The 15896-nt window shown below is 42.5% G+C and overlaps 1 protein-coding gene across 1 annotated transcript in view; it reads right to left on the reverse strand.

Moving 5' to 3' along the window:
- POU6F2 (POU class 6 homeobox 2) overlaps window positions 1–15896 on the reverse strand; it is a 558245-nt gene that overhangs the window by 2234 nt on the left and 540115 nt on the right. The window contains exons 8-9 of the mRNA XM_066584657.1: window positions 15596–15764; window positions 3218–3386 (exon numbers count right to left, since the gene is read on the reverse strand). Of these exons, the coding sequence (XP_066440754.1) occupies window positions 3218–3386; window positions 15596–15764 (338 nt within the window). The remainder of the gene's footprint in view (window positions 1–3217; window positions 3387–15595; window positions 15765–15896) is intronic.

The raw sequence follows: 15896 nt of genomic DNA on the forward strand, positions 1-15896 counted from the left end.
TTACCAGGTTATGTGATGCAACATTAGACTATTAGATGTTTATTATGTACAGTGTTTGTTTTATACATATGTTGTGTTTTTGCATGCTGTATATTACATTGACAGAAAGTATATATACAATGATATGATACATTGTTGCCATAGGCATTCTAATGCAACATGTTTGCCTAATGTAAATCATATGAGCATTAACACATTCATATGATTTATTCATAGATTTACTCCATGAAATGGGGGGAAAAAATCCTAAATTGTTACTCAACAGAAATGGAGGTAGTATTTAGATCATTGGTGTTTCTTATCTGTGTTGATTCTTCACTACATGAGATTTGCTATAACAATATACAAGTCATGAAACAAATTTCCCAGCAGTGGTATCCTTGTATAGACTGAATAAAGGTTATTTTCTACAGGGAGGTATCTTATAAGAAAAAACAGTAGGGGATGCCACAGAAGTGAGAGGATCCTATGGAGCTTTTTGTATTTAACAACAATCAATGGGTTTTATGGAAAATCATTGAGCAAAATGTGAGCTGCAAGCTCCCTACCCCATACTGATGTTATTTATAACCTTAGTCTTAAACTGCGGGAAAAGTACACTTCTGTTCTACAGGGAATACATTAAAAATATAAAGAGCGGATAAAGAGACAGAGCATTTCATGGATCACCAAGAACAAAATCCACTTAAATGAGCTCAGATTTGGTTGGCTTTTTTGTAACAGACTCCAAGGTCTCAGACAACAATAGAAAGCTCTTGGCTAAGTATTTGCTGCCTTATTCAAAAAGTTCCTATTAATGATGTATTGCTTCATGTTTTCCTGAGCGTGTTTTGTGCATGAGGGTGTTTGCACACACACAAGCATACTAATACAAATATTTAAAGCAACCCTTTCATTGTAGTGATTTGTGGGGTTGGAGCACCTCAGTTCCATTGAAACCATCTTCTGATGTGTCTCCATGAGATATCAGAGAACAGAAAAATGTGCGCAATCATGTACATACAAGCCACTAATTACCCTGTTTCCCTAAAAATAAGACATAACAGGATTTTCCAGAATTTTTGAGGATGCGAAATGATTTTTCAAGCTTTTTGAGGATGCTTGAAATATAAGCCCTACTCCAAAATTAAGCCCTGCTAACAGTTAATTAAAAAAGTCAATTTAAATAGTGTCCAGGCAGCTATATATTGTAAAAAAGTTAAACCTTTTTGAACAAAAATTAATATAAGACACTGTCTTATTTTCGGGCAAACATGGTATGTCACCATATATGATTCTGTAACACTAAATAAGATCTTATACACCAAAATATTAAAGGGGTTTTCTAGGGATAACAAGTAAATTTCTTAACAGATTACCTCCACATTTCGGTACACTCTTGTGTGCTTACATGGCATAAGAGTGGTCCAGCCTTATAAAGCCCACTGTAGTGCCATCTGAACTATAGTGGCATCCCTAAATCAGGTTGGTCCTGTCATGGGACGTTTCATTTCTATAGATGACATGTCATGACATAGGAGTGTAAACAGAAGTGGGATGTGGGACTTGAACAGTGGCAGTGATGGAATGGGACAGGAGTAGAGTAGTTGGATAACATAAAAGCCTGAGTCTGGCATTGGCTTGAGCTCCATGAAAATGTATAAAATGTGAACCAGTGACAATTTAGCTGTAAATGGTTTTATTTTTCTACTTTTATATACTTTCTTTTAATTGGACAATTTAGATAGCAACTTTCTTGTTTTCTGTTTACTCATACAGCCTTGGATTGCCATTGCCTTAGGGGTATGGTCATCACTACATCAAGATAAAGTTAAACCAACCTAGTTGTTGAAGGCATAAACAGCGTTTGCTGAATAGATTTTTATTGAAGGGTTTTCTAGGTATATTTAGATAAGGCACATCTATAAGAGGTTATGGGATGCAGATCTCTAAGTCATTCCCATTTAAAAGGGTTGTATGGGATTTAAAAAACAAAACATGGCTGCCTCCTTCTGGAAACAGGGCAACCCTTGACTTTGTCTGGCTTATTGAAGCTTAACCCAATTAAGTGAATACTAGACACTGCCTACAGACAATGGAAGTACTGTTTCCAGAAGGAAGCAGCCATGTTTGCTTTATCTCACACAACTAGAGATGAGCGAGCCTACTCGGATAAGCACTACTCGCTCGAGTAATTGGCTTTATCCGAGTATCGCTGTGCTCGTCCCTGAAGATTCGGGTGCCGGCACGGAGCGGGGAGCTGCAGGGGAGAGCGGGGAGGAACGGAGGTAAGATCTTTCTCTCCTTCTCTCCCGCCCGCTCTCCCCTGCTCCCCGCTGCGACTCACCTGTCAGCCGCAGCGGCACCCGAATCTTTAGCCCCGAGCACAGCGATACTCGGATAAAGCCAATTACTCGAGCGAGTAGTGTTTATCCGAGTACGCTCGCTCATCTCTACACACAACCTATTAAGTAAAGGTACATTTACATGGGACAACTGTTGGGCGTATAAGTGCCTGACAACTGTCCTACAGACTATCGGTCCTGTGCTCGCCGCAGGAGCAACAGTCGTACAGAGAACAGAGGGGGAGCAGACAGAGCTCTGCCGCCCATCCAACTCCATTCACTGCAAACAGGCATTTGTTTATAGATGACTGACCGCCTGTCCACACGGGCCGATAGTGGGAAGGTTTAAGGTCAGAAAAAAAAAGAAGAAACTCCGACAAGTGTGCAATTTCTTGCTCTGTGCCCTCAGTGGCTGTGTGTACATGCGATGACGATCGCCCAAATTTGCTGTTTTCAGCAATAATTTGGGTGATATTCGCCTCATGAAAATGTACCTTAACCAAAAGTAATTTTACTTGATCATCTGCCAACAACCAACATACATCCTAGTGTGCACCATGTCAAAAGAACAGTGGCCAGATATTTAAAAAAAATCAGACCCATGATCCATTCAGCTGTCTCTGATTAACTTTAGACCTCAGGGATATATTTAGCAGAAACTTCTGGATATTCTTTCGAGGGACCAGTAGTCATCCCACATCTCCAGGAAAGATAAAAAATACTTCTAAACCGTTTTGTACTGTATATTGCACATATGATATATTGGATGGGGTGTGCATAGAGGTATGTTGCATGTAAACGGTTACTATTGTAACTACCTTCATACAATAAGTAGCAGTATGTATTTCTAGCTGATATTCCTGAAATATTGCGCATGCACAATGTCTCCTTACCTGCAGATGGCTGACTGGCTATAGGCTGGACCTTCCGTTGCACTTAATGCCTGGCCCACTTGTGTTTGTGTCAGGCCAAGTGAAAGACGTCGAATTTTAAAAGCTTTTGCAAACTCTCTGATCTCTTCCAGATTTACTCCATCAACCTCTCCACTGGCAGTTTGTGGATCTGTTAAAGTAAGGGTAAGAGATGGATATGAGTGGTGCGACACATGAACATTATATTGTGTACCATTAAAACAACTCATATTCTCTCCTGGACTCCAATGTGCCCGATAGACCTGCATCATTACTGCAGTTATACAGAGACATGCAGTTTACATTGTGATCTTCGCCTGATGAGTGAGCTTTTGAAAAGCTTGCTTCGCCAGTTAGCCGAACCTTCACAAAAAATTTGGCTAGGTCCAAATTAGTTCAAACCCAACTGTAATTTCCCCAAACCCCTAAAATTGGTGTATAACACTGGCTAAGAGCTATACAATATACTGCTAGTCTTTTACAAGGCTTTTATGGCTCTTAGACAGTGTTATACCCCACTGTTCAGGACTAGTGTTGAGCAAACCAAACCAGTAGAAAACAGTTTTTAATAGAACTTTCCTAAAAGCTCAGTTCGAGTTCATGCTGAAACAAACTTTTAGGAAAGTTCAACCTAAAATAGGGTTCTACTGGTTGAGCGCTGTCATTGGCTGCTGCAGCTTGTCTGGTATGAAGGCGCATGAATACCTTATGGATCTTTTGGTATGACGCAGTGAACCCCCGTGCTCTGCCATACAGGTGATGCTTCTACGGGAGAGCACCCCCATGTTCACGGTTAGATTCATATGGAATTCGACAAAGAAAACATACTTATGGAATCAAAGACAAATAGAAGTCCAGTAGAAGGCTCATACAACTTTATGGAAGCCCTAGTACAATACTGAGCTGTGTGCATGAGCCTTTACTGAGCCATGAGTGCTATGTGCATGTGTGAAGATATATGGGCAGTAATAGGTAAATAAACTTTCAAAAGTAATATCAGCACTTGTCTAAATGTACTTTAACATTCAATGCTGCAAAGATTATGGAGCCCCTTTGGGGGCAGTTTGTACTTAAAGGGGTATTCCAATTCCAGCAACACTATTTTAAATTGTTTAAAATTCCAAAACAATGCACTCGCACATAAGATGTTTATTCCTGAAATGCTCCATTCTGCTTGATTATTACTTGTTGCCAAGGAAACAGACCACCCCTCCTATAGAAAGACATAGCAGAGGAGGCAGGCACCTCGCACTTCTTTCACATACATTTGTTGACTGGGGTTAGCACATGTGCACTAGCGTTTAGCCCCACTACCATTGCACCATTGTAGAGATGAGCGAGTATACTCGCTAAGGCACATTACTCGAGTGAGTAGTGCCTTAGCCAAGTATCTCCCCGCTCGTCTCTAAAGATTCGGGGGCCGGCGGGGAGCAAGGGGGAGAGTGGGGAGGAGAGGGGAAGAGAGAGATCTCCCCCGTTGCTCCCCGCCCCCCGCCGGCCCCCGAATGTGTAATGTGCCTTAGCGAGTATACTCGCGCATCTCTACACCATTGTTTCCTTCCATTGAAGAGGAGGTTGGTTTCTCTGGCAACAAGCAGAGGGCAGAGGAATCAACAGCAGCAAGATGTGGAGAACGGAGTATTTTGGAAGTAAACATCCTATAGGTGAGTGCATTGTATTGGGATTTTAAACACATTGAAATAGGATTCCCGAGATGGGAATACCCCTTTAAATGCATGTATTTTGTGCCGAAAATCTATTGTGCTATTCTGCTAAAATGTTTGCAAAATTTGGCTTCTTCAGCTTCTACATATTAATATACATAGCAAGCTACAAAAGCATGTCCCTCCAGATTGTCTGTGTGCCGGACTGACAGCTCTTATCTCTCCTCTCCCGAACATTCTTACCACTAGAGATGAGCGAGTATACTCGCTAAGGCACATTCCTCGAGCGAGTAGTGCCTTAGCCGAGTATCTCCCCGCTCGTCTCTAAAGATTTGGGGGGCGGCGGGGGAGAGCGGGGAGGAACGGAGGGGAGATCTCTCTCTCTCTCACCCCCCCCCCCCCCCCCGCTCCCTGTCGCAACTCACCTGTCACCTGTGCCGGCCCCCGAATCTTTACAGATGAGCAGGGAGATACTCGGCTAAGGCTCTACTCGCTTGAGAATTGTGCCTTAGCGAGTATACTCCCTCATCTCTACTTACCAGCTGATTTATGACGACAATAAAAAAAAAATTATTGTGGTTATAAATTAGCTGAATTTTCAGGGGAGGAGAGAGAAGCTAGGGGGCCTTTTAGACCAGCCGATTCTAGTTTGAACCAGCGAGTGATGTCAGCACTAGTTCGTTCCCTCTTGTGCAGCCTGTTTAGACAGGCAAATGCATCATAGGCCCGTTCAAACAGGAGTTGATCAATATTCCACATTCACCATATAAGCGAATGTGAAAGACTGAATGATTGCTGCTTAAACTGTACAATAAGTGAACGAGCCAACAGTAATGTTTATGCCTGCGTAAAATGAGCGATGAGCGAAAAGCGAACGACTCTCATTCATCGTCCAAGTGTTGGTTTGCGTTCAGAGCGAACGATTAGTGCTCACTTTCCCTCGATATTATAATCGTTGTGTCTAAAAGCACCTGAAGCAGTCGATCCAAAACGCTGGCAGACCCTAAAGGAGATGCTTTATGCAGCTTGCTATATAAAGAAGCCAGACGGTGCAAAATCTTTATATAAACCCTATTGAAAAAATGGTTTTTAGCCCCAAATACATTCATTTAGGTAAAGTTGTCCACAATATTTAACAGCTGAAACACGGTGAAGGACAACAAGGCCGACCATCTGACCTACTGCTTTTAAATCGAAAGTTTTTATAGATGCATCATAGCGACAATTGTAGAAAATGATACATTTACATTCAGAATTATCGCTATATGGACATAAGGAACAAATTGAACTACAGTACTAACATTGGTAAAAAAAAAACAGTTTACAGTATTTATTAAAGCCGTGCCTTTCCCTCTACCTTATTGGAATTGCAGGCGCTGTAGATATCCTCTTTAAGTAGGATTCCAGTTTTTTTCTTTGTCCTTTCGTATTTACCAGGTCACAAGCAAAATGCTACAAAGTGTACTTTAAATGTGTATCTTTTTCTGAAAAGCTTGTAGCCAAAGCAGCTTTTGCCTGTACAAAGGGCATCTAATTGTAGACACATACTAGGTGAGGAAGATTCCTTTGGTGCCAGATAATGCAGTCAATTTAAGACTTATCAAGGGAAATGACATAGCTGCTGGAGAGCAGAACTTCTTACTGAACCTTGGCTAAAGAAGATGTTTGGAAACATAAAATCACCCTAAATCATAAAAGTAGAGACAAGTATGGCAAAACTCAATGATAATCGCTTCCATTTTTCATGCGCAGAATGTTACGGGGTTTCTGTATCTTCACTTTGCTTTAGTAAATAATAATCTAGCCATATGTCTGGGGCAATCTTTATGTTTGGGCAGAGTAATGCTATGGGAATATACAAATGATAGGGTCTCCTTTTTGAACATTGTAACGGTAGTCACTCTTGTAGGGATTTTCCTTGAGGAAGCGTTCATATGTAAAGCTCGGCTCCTTGGGGTGACCATCTGTAGGGTTTGTATCCACTATGTTTATCTTGAACTGTTAATGGATGTTGCTGTTACATCGATATATCCATTGGTTTTTCTTCCACCCAAGGCAATGTGTATAAACCTGGGAATGTAGTTACTTTACACTGCAGTTGAAAAGAGAGTCTACTACTTAGTTGCTTGGGGTTGGGGTTTGTGCATTATATCACCTTCATCATGGGTGTGACTCTGTTCTTGGAATTTTGTTTTGGAATTTTTGTACTAATAAAGAAGATATTGGATACTTTAATACAATTTGGTATTTAGTTGTGGGGTTTCTTGGTGCTTGTTATTGCATAATTCTATAGGGTGCAGGGATTAGTAAGGGCTCAGTCAGATGAGCGTTTTTCCCCCGCATCTATAGATGCAAAACACACCCTACAGAACGCATGTATAGAAAACCAAAGTTTCAGACGCATTTTTTATTCGCACTTGTTGTGTGGTCACACAATAGTAAAATTTGCACATAAAGTGCAGTGCCATTGCTATCCCCTGCTGCGGCTGTGACAGCTGCAGCAGGAGATTCCTTGGATGGGAAACCCCTGGATGCTGTCATATCCAGGGGATTCACCTTGTTGTCAATAGGGCTGGCAGTGAGAAGACATGGGGAGAAGATTGCGCTCCTGCACTGAGCAGGGGGTTGGACCTGATGACCCTAGAGGTCTCTTCCAACTCTACCAGTCTATGATTGTATGATTCCTCTGCCACAGCTGTGACAGTTGTGGTAGGGGATTCCTTCATCCCCGCAGAGAGTCCCCTCATCACTGAACACTGTGACAACACTCTCATAGTGTTTAGTGATGAGGGGACTCTCCGCGGAGATGAAGGAACCGCCTGCCACAGCTGTGGCAAACAACCACAATGCTATTCCATTGCTTTCAATGGGGCCGGCGCTGCTCATTGAAAAATCCCCGCCTCCTGGAAGTGCTGCCTCTGATTGACTGAGCGCTTTGACCAATCATAGCCATTCACAGGGATTTTTCAATCCTCAGCCAGAAGAACATGATGAAAAAGAGTTCCGGGGAGAACACACACTGAATTTTACTCACTTGTAAAAAACGGACATGTCACCGCTCTCATTGGAAAGCATTGGTTCTAATAGAGCCTTTTTTTTTTTGCATCTATAGGTGCAGGAAAAAAACGCTGGCCTGACTGAGCCCTAATAGTTGGTGCTGTGTTATAGGTCAGCTGTTTTGGAAAAAAGCAGACCCTTTCCTTTTTCTAATCCTGGACAAACCCTTTAGAAATAACCTTAGACATAATAGGGAGAAATTTCTGATGAGTCCAAACACTTGAATTTCTGATTTTTGAATATAATCATCTATGCTTTGACACTTTATGCGCCATCAACACAATCTCATCGTGACTTGCGAGAAAGTGTATGATCAATACTTTTCTCTGGACTTTTTCATTATCTTTGCATGGCTGTATATTATTTTTCTAATAGCATATAAAGCACTATTTAAGAATACTCCGAATTTCCGATTTCATTCATTCTTTTATATCTTGGACATACATTAGGATAGAACACGAGTGAACAACATACATAATGAACCCCTGCTCACATTTATCAGAATATACAAGCAACAAGCCTTTAACTGATAAGTCCTAACAAATGACAATGTCTACATCATGTACTGTACAAGCCGTTCCTTGGATGGTTTTATAGATATACTCCTCTCATAATAGGACATATTGTCTCAAGCTGTCTCTTACACATGTATTACTAGGATGGGATCCTAAACTATGTCATATATACATGCACGTCCAATGCACATAGTAGATGAAATGGAAGATTAACCATACAAGCAGTAGAAGCCCAACATGATCGTATTAATGTCAGCTTTCAGAATGATTGGCAACCTGTTATAAAATAAAACCTTCCATATATTTCACAAGGAACCATATTAACTCTTAAGGACACAGCTATTTTAGGCCTTTAAGGGGTTTTCATGGACTGGGAATGTTAAAAAATAAACAAATAAGCCACACTCACCTCCTTAAAGCCTCATTCCAACGGCTGGGTTGGACTCCCACTGTGAAATATCGCAGCTGAATTAGACCTAATGCCCCCCAGAGACCCTATACTCATCTCTCCAGATGCAACGCGAGTGTCTCGCCCGGTGAGCCGGCGCACGTGACGCCTCGGCACTGGGCTGTGACGCGGATTCTCGCGGTCTTTCCGCTGTGCTCGCTGCGGAAGTATCATGGGACAGACGGAATCCATTGCCTGCAATGAAAGCTGTCCGTGCGATTTTCCGCACAGAGTAGAACATGCTGTGATTCTCCCCCATGAGTGGATAATCGCAGCTAATTCCGGCTGTTGGGCAGGGAAGAATCGTTTGCCATTGCATGCTATGGACAGACAGAGCTGTAGAATTCACGACGGGTGTCTGACTGCGAATTCTGCAGCGATAATCCATTCATGAACATTCGGCCTAAATGTCCCCCTACTATGCGTCATTCCAGCACAGAATCCCCAGTAACAGATGCTCTGTCCCTGAAGAAACTGTAGAGGTGATGTGCCATTGATTGTACATGTCACCACTCAGCCAATCATCAGCTTCAGCAGTCGTATGTCCTTTATGGCAGTATCAAGGCTAAGGGCACTTTCACACGAGCGTGTTTATGTGCCTGCAACCACTGCATTCCCTATGGTGTGTTCACATGTTCGTGTTTTACAGGCATGCGCTTGCAAAGATGGGACATGCGTGCATCATAGGGAATGCATGCATTGCCTTCAATGGAGACGCAGCTGCTGCTGGCGGCTCCATTGAAGGCAATGGTCTGTTGGCACCCATAAAGTGATTTTTCAGGGCAGAGCTTTAAATATAAGCTCTTCCCTGAAAAATCATCCCTTTTAGGATAAAAAAAAATATATATATATACACTTACCTGTCCTACGCTGCTGTGTCGCCCGCGGGGATGAAGAACACATCTGCCACATGCGTCAGATGTTTTCTTCATCCCCTCATGGAATAAAGAATTCCCTGCTGCACCTGTCACAGATGTGACAGATGCAGCAAAGAGGTTCTTCATCCCCGTGGGGAATAAGGAAATCCCTATTACAGCTGTCACAGACAACAGCTGTGCTAGAGGATGCCGGAACCCCTTAATTGTTTATCAGGTAAGGGCTTAGAATATAAGCCCTTCCCTAAAAAACAAGCCAAACTAGTGTAAAACAACCCCCAAAAAACATACTCGCCTTTCTTCAGCTGCCGGGGCTCAGCCGCATCCAGTCTGCGCTATCCCTGACTCTGCATTGAGGTTCTTTCAGCAGACAGAAATTAAAATCTCCACCTGCAGAAAGAGCTGCTTCTGATTGGCTGAGGTGCTCAGCCAATCACAGGCCGCTATTGCCTGTCATTAATCCAGCGAGATCTACCTGTGATTGGCTGAGCGCCACAGCCAATCAGAAGCAGCTCTTTCAGCAGGCAGGGATTTTAGGAACTTCAGTGCAGAGCTGCGGACAGCGCAGACAGGATGAAAGAAAGGTATGTTTTGTTTTTTTTTACACTAAATTGGCTTCATGAATTCATGAGTGGTGAGTGCTGCCTCTGATTGGCTGAGCGCAGCTCTCAGCTGTCATTCAATAGCTGAGAGCTGCCTCTGATTTGTCACAGTGCTCAGAAAATCAGAGGCAGACCATTCAGAAGGCAGGGATTTTAAATCCCTACCTGCCGAATACTGCTCAGAGCAGTGCAGGAGAAGAGCTGGCTGGATGCGGCTGAGCCCCGGCAGCTGAAGAAAGGTGAGTATTCTTTTTTTAAAATTTTATTCACCATTTCTTTTTGTTTTTCAAGGAAGGGCTTATATTTAAAGCCCTTCCCTGAAAAACAATTTCAGGATGCCGGCAGCATCCGACAGATGTGGCAGGTGCAGCAGCAGAAAATTATTTTTCCTCGCGGGGATAAAGGAAACTTCTGCTGCATGCGGCAGATGTGTTCCTTATCCCCGCAAGGGAAACGGCAGTGGCGGACAGGTAAGCATTTTTTTTTTTACACTAAAATTCTTGTTTTTCATGGAAGGGCTTGTATGTAAAGCCATTCACTGAAAAACAATTCAGGGGTGCTGGCAGACTATTGTCTTCAATGGAGCCGCCAGCAGCAGACGCGGCTCCATTGCAGGCAATGCACGGACCTTCGTACATGCGTGTTTTTGCACATACATAGGTGCGCACCTATGTACGCACCAAAACACGCTCGTGTGAAGCCACCTTCAGTGTGCAAAATACATAATGTGATAACATGATTCTCTGGTCAGAATGCTTCCGGTGATATCAAGTTCATACAGTTTTTTTATGTTTTGCTATAAAAAAGCCTATAGTATTTTTATGTTTCCATCGACATAGCTCTATGAGGTCTTGTGTTTTACAAGTTAACGCTAGTCGCCATTTATCCACTTTTTGGGAACATATATCATGTTGATTGCTTTTTATTGTTTTTTTCTCTAGAGGCAGGATTAACAAAATCTGCAATTCTGGCATGTTTTTTATTTTTATTTGTAATGGCGTTCACCATGCAGTATAGGGGCTCAGTCACACAGGTGCATTGGCACCCGTACATGGGCGCCGATGCGCCCGTGTGACTGACAGTTAGAAGACGGCCGTACCTGAAGACAGCCGTCTCTCTCCAGCGCTGATGAAAGAACACATGAAAGGTACGGCCGCCTGCTGGCTGCAGTACACGGGCGCCGATGCGCCCATGTGACTGAGCCCTCAATGATATGTTAAATAAATTCTGCCGGCCAGTACAATTATGTCAATACCAAATATATATTGGGGTTTTTTTTCTTGCAACTTTTTCACACTTTTTAAGTCGTGTCGGCCTTTTACATGTTGTGGTCGACATGTTCAACATGTAAAGGGTTAAACAGCGTGGATCCGAAGTTTCTTCAGTGTCAGAGTAACTGCCTGGCTGTCACTAGACAGCTGAGCACCTCCTGCCGGGTTTAATTTTTTTTATTTTGTTGAACATTTTAAACATTTAAAAAAATTTCCCAACCGTATCGCAAAACATTTTTTTTTCAAAGCTGGTCATCTCGTGCCACACATAGTGAGCCAAGAAGAATACATCGGTATTTCAGTATTGCGGTATATTATGGCTGTCAGAATAAAACTAACAAGCAGCCTATTAGGCCCTGCCGCATGCTCACACCTCCTACTGCTGTACAGCTACAGTGCTGTATGACTTCCTAGCACCAGTGCCGTAAAAGGCACATTTCACCAAGAAATGAATGGCTTTTTTTTACTATATAGAGGTAAAGGACAATATTGTAATTTGGTTGTTTAATGGTATGGATACATTATTGGCTAGTATAGGTTACTGGCTGCATGAACTGGCTTTTCCTCAACCCCTTCTGCAACCTTATAAGCCTCCTTACAGCATTGCCTTTGTCTAGCGCTCTAGAGTATCAGCTGCCTAGACATTTCTGCACTTGCAGGCTAGGCATACAGCTGTCAGACATATTTGGCACCCAGAAGTGAAGGCTTGAAACAGGTATTTACCATTACCAACTTCTCATTTTATTCACACTGCCTAAGGGTGCATCCAATAGAGAGTTATTGCTTATCCCTATTACTCCTGGCAATCACACAAGCAGTTATGTGACAGGCAGAAATATCCAAAATAAAATACAAATAATAGTTAAAATAAGAAAAAAAAACTGTATTCATGGTTCTAGCCCAGAAGTAATCCTTGTTACATATTAAAACAATGACAGGCACAAATATGGATAGATCAACATAGTAGAATAAAGACACAGATGCGCATTCACATACATTCACATACATTCACATACATTCACATACTATACATTGATCCGGAGCTTCTTAGGAATAGTTATAAATATGAGGCCCTCTGTTACATTTGGATCACATTGTATAAGCCCAATAACCACTTCACAATGTAACAAAGAACCTCATATTTATAAATATTAATGCAGAGCCCCAGACCAATGTATAATATGTGGAGGCGCCTCCATGTCCTTTTTCCTCAATGTTGGTGCACAAGTATGAATCGTTTTTAGGCAGTAGTTCAAAAATTATTACAGGCATGTATTAAAAAATTGTAAAAGGAAAAAAAAACCCTCTGTCATGAGAAAAAAAATGTGCAGAATGCCCCCCAGTACCTCCAATTTTAAGGAATTCAAGTTGCATAAGTAGATATGGTTATGGAAACAAATTCTCCTGGTGATCGCATGATCGTTAAAATCTGGATATGTGACATAATGACTGGGATTAACTAGACCAGCATCACTCTGATTGCAACTGACTTCACACTAACGAGGCATTTCTCCTATGTGATGAAGCATGCTAGTTACACTAATAGCCCTTTTAAATGGGATGGGAATTTCCCGATTCTCGTTTGCCCAAGTGACATCATCACTATGACTCGTCCGCTCGGGCAGCATGTTTAGGGTGCGGGCAGACGAGCGCATAAACGGCGCGTTTTTGCGACCAAACGTATATACGTGACCATCTGAGGCGTTGGTTTCGAATGTATTCGTTCACATGGGCGATTTTACAGCGCGTAAAAACGGCAATTCGAAAAAAACGGAACATATGCGACCGAAATACGCGCCAACGCATATTCGATCGCCGAAAAGACCGTTTGCAAAGTAGGAACAAACGAAAATACGCTTTCTAGCTCTGGTCGTGATCGGTGAAAAACGATCGCTCGGGCGATTATACGTTGCGCTTGTGCGAACGTAAATACGCCTACGCTCGTCTGCCCGCACCCTTAGGGTGCGGGCAGACGAGCGCATAAACGGCGCGTTTTTGCGACCAAACGTATATACGTGACCATCTGAGGCGTTGGTTTCGAATGTATTCGTTCACATGGGCGATTTTACAGCGCGTAAAAACGGCAATTCGAAAAAAACGGAACATATGCGACCGAAATACGCGCCAACGCATATTCGATCGCCGAAAAGACCGTTTGCAAAGTAGGAACAAACGAAAATACGCTTTCTAGCTCTGGTCGTGATCGGTGAAAAACGATCGCTCGGGCGATTATACGTTGCGCTTGTGCGAACGTAAATACGCCTACGCTCGTCTGCCCGCACCCTTAGACTGCATTATTCTCAATGAAAATCATCTCGTTTTTGTCCGCTAATTGATGAGTGTTTCGCATTCCTATGTGAAACGCTGAATGATCGGTGTTTAAAATGCCATTAAGGAACAAGCCGGCGCTGACTTTTATGCCGGCTGAAGCTGAACGACGGACGAGAACAATTCTTTTACATTGTTCAGTAGTTGGTTTGTGGTTCGCTCGTATGAACGTTTTCTGAATGATAATCGATCAGTCTAAACGCAGCATAAGGGCTTATTTACACAAGCGTGTATCGGCCTCCGTTTTCACAGCCGGCTGATATATGCTACCATCTGAGCTGTCTTCCCTCTTTCTTCCCCCTCACCGGCTCTCTGCCTCTCCCCTCCCCTCTGGCTGCTTGCAATGGGAGGGGGCGGGGCTAAGCTCAGCCTCTCCCCACCCCTTGTCCACAACCAGCAATGGGAGGGGGTGGGACTGGGCAGGGCTTAGCTCTGTCCCGTTTCCGCCCCCTCCCATTGCAAACAACCGGAGGGGAGGAAAGAGGCAGAAAGATGGCATGGGGGAGGGAAAGGGTAAGACAGCTCAGATGGTAGCATATATCGTCCGGACGTAAAAACGGCGGCCAATATATGCTTGTGTAAATAAGCCCTAAGGCTGGGCTCACATCTGCGCTACCACTTTCCATTGTTTGGTTCCATCCTTTAAGTTGAACAATGAAAAAACAGCATATAACAGACCCAAATAGTGGCAGGCGGACTCCATTCTCTATAATGGGCTCTTGCTACAGGTATGCCAGACTAAATAGCGCAGTGTACTGCAGCATTTTGTGCCGGAATTGCAGTCAAAAGAGTAAAAATGAACTGTAAACAAAATATGAAATGATAACGCGCTGTGACGTTACTCTCTAGCATTTTATGGTAAATAAGCAAATCAAAAGGAAAAAAAGTCGCTATAAATAGTATTTATGGTGCTAATTTCCACCAATTAACCTGACTAAGATGTGTTTTTTGGCTGTTTTTATTATAAAACTATAATTTCTGTTCTAGAGTTGCTTTAGACAGTATGATTTGAAACAAAAGTCCAAATTTCAAAAATTTTCATTTTTTCCCTATTTTTACAAACTAAAAGCCTTAGGGCGCCCACCCACTGGCGATTTTTTTTTCTTTGCGTTTTGCGTTTTTTCTCAAGAGCAATTAGAATTGAATGTACTCCTGTCCACTGGCGTTTTTTTTTGCGTTGCGTTGCGTTTTTTAACATAGGAACTGTCAGTTGCATATGTGTCCTTATTTTTCTCCTAATGCACCCATGAAAGTCAATGGAAATTAATGGAAAAGCTGCGAAAACGCGGCAAAAAACGCCACGAAAAACGCGCGGAAAACGCAAACGCCAGTGGGTGGGCACCCTAATAGTTCTAAACATAGGATTATAGGCTTAATCTATCAAAATAGTCTAATGGAAAAAAAATTCCTTATTGCCCATAACAACCACTCGGCTGTTGTCAACAAGTTCGTTTTTTATGTTTGTCAGTTTTCATAAATGACGCCCTAAATTTGTAAATTTAAGCCATGGTGTAAAATGACAGACATCGATGACCATAAGAGACCCCCAGTACAAAGTGCTTCAATACATAAAGACACCTGAAGGAAAGTGGATACTTACTGCTGACTAACTGTCCAACACTCAAAGCTGAAGAAGAGGAAGATGAGGAGGAAGAAGATGAAGTTTGGCGCACTGGACTCTGAGCCATTGATGCCTGATTGTGAGCCAAGTGCAAAAGATTTGCCTGTGATGTTGCTGGACCCACTGGAGCTTGTGCTGGTGGATGGAGCTAAAGAGCAGAACAGAAAAATATTTGCATTGATGGTTTATGCCGGGAAAAGCCGAGATCTCTGAACAATGCTACTCAGAGTTTACATTTCAAAACGTAACAATGTATCAAAACTAGGAATTGTATTCTAAC

This window comes from Eleutherodactylus coqui, chromosome 12 (genome assembly GCF_035609145.1).
Source record: "Eleutherodactylus coqui strain aEleCoq1 chromosome 12, aEleCoq1.hap1, whole genome shotgun sequence".
Taxonomy (NCBI): domain Eukaryota; kingdom Metazoa; phylum Chordata; class Amphibia; order Anura; family Eleutherodactylidae; genus Eleutherodactylus; species Eleutherodactylus coqui.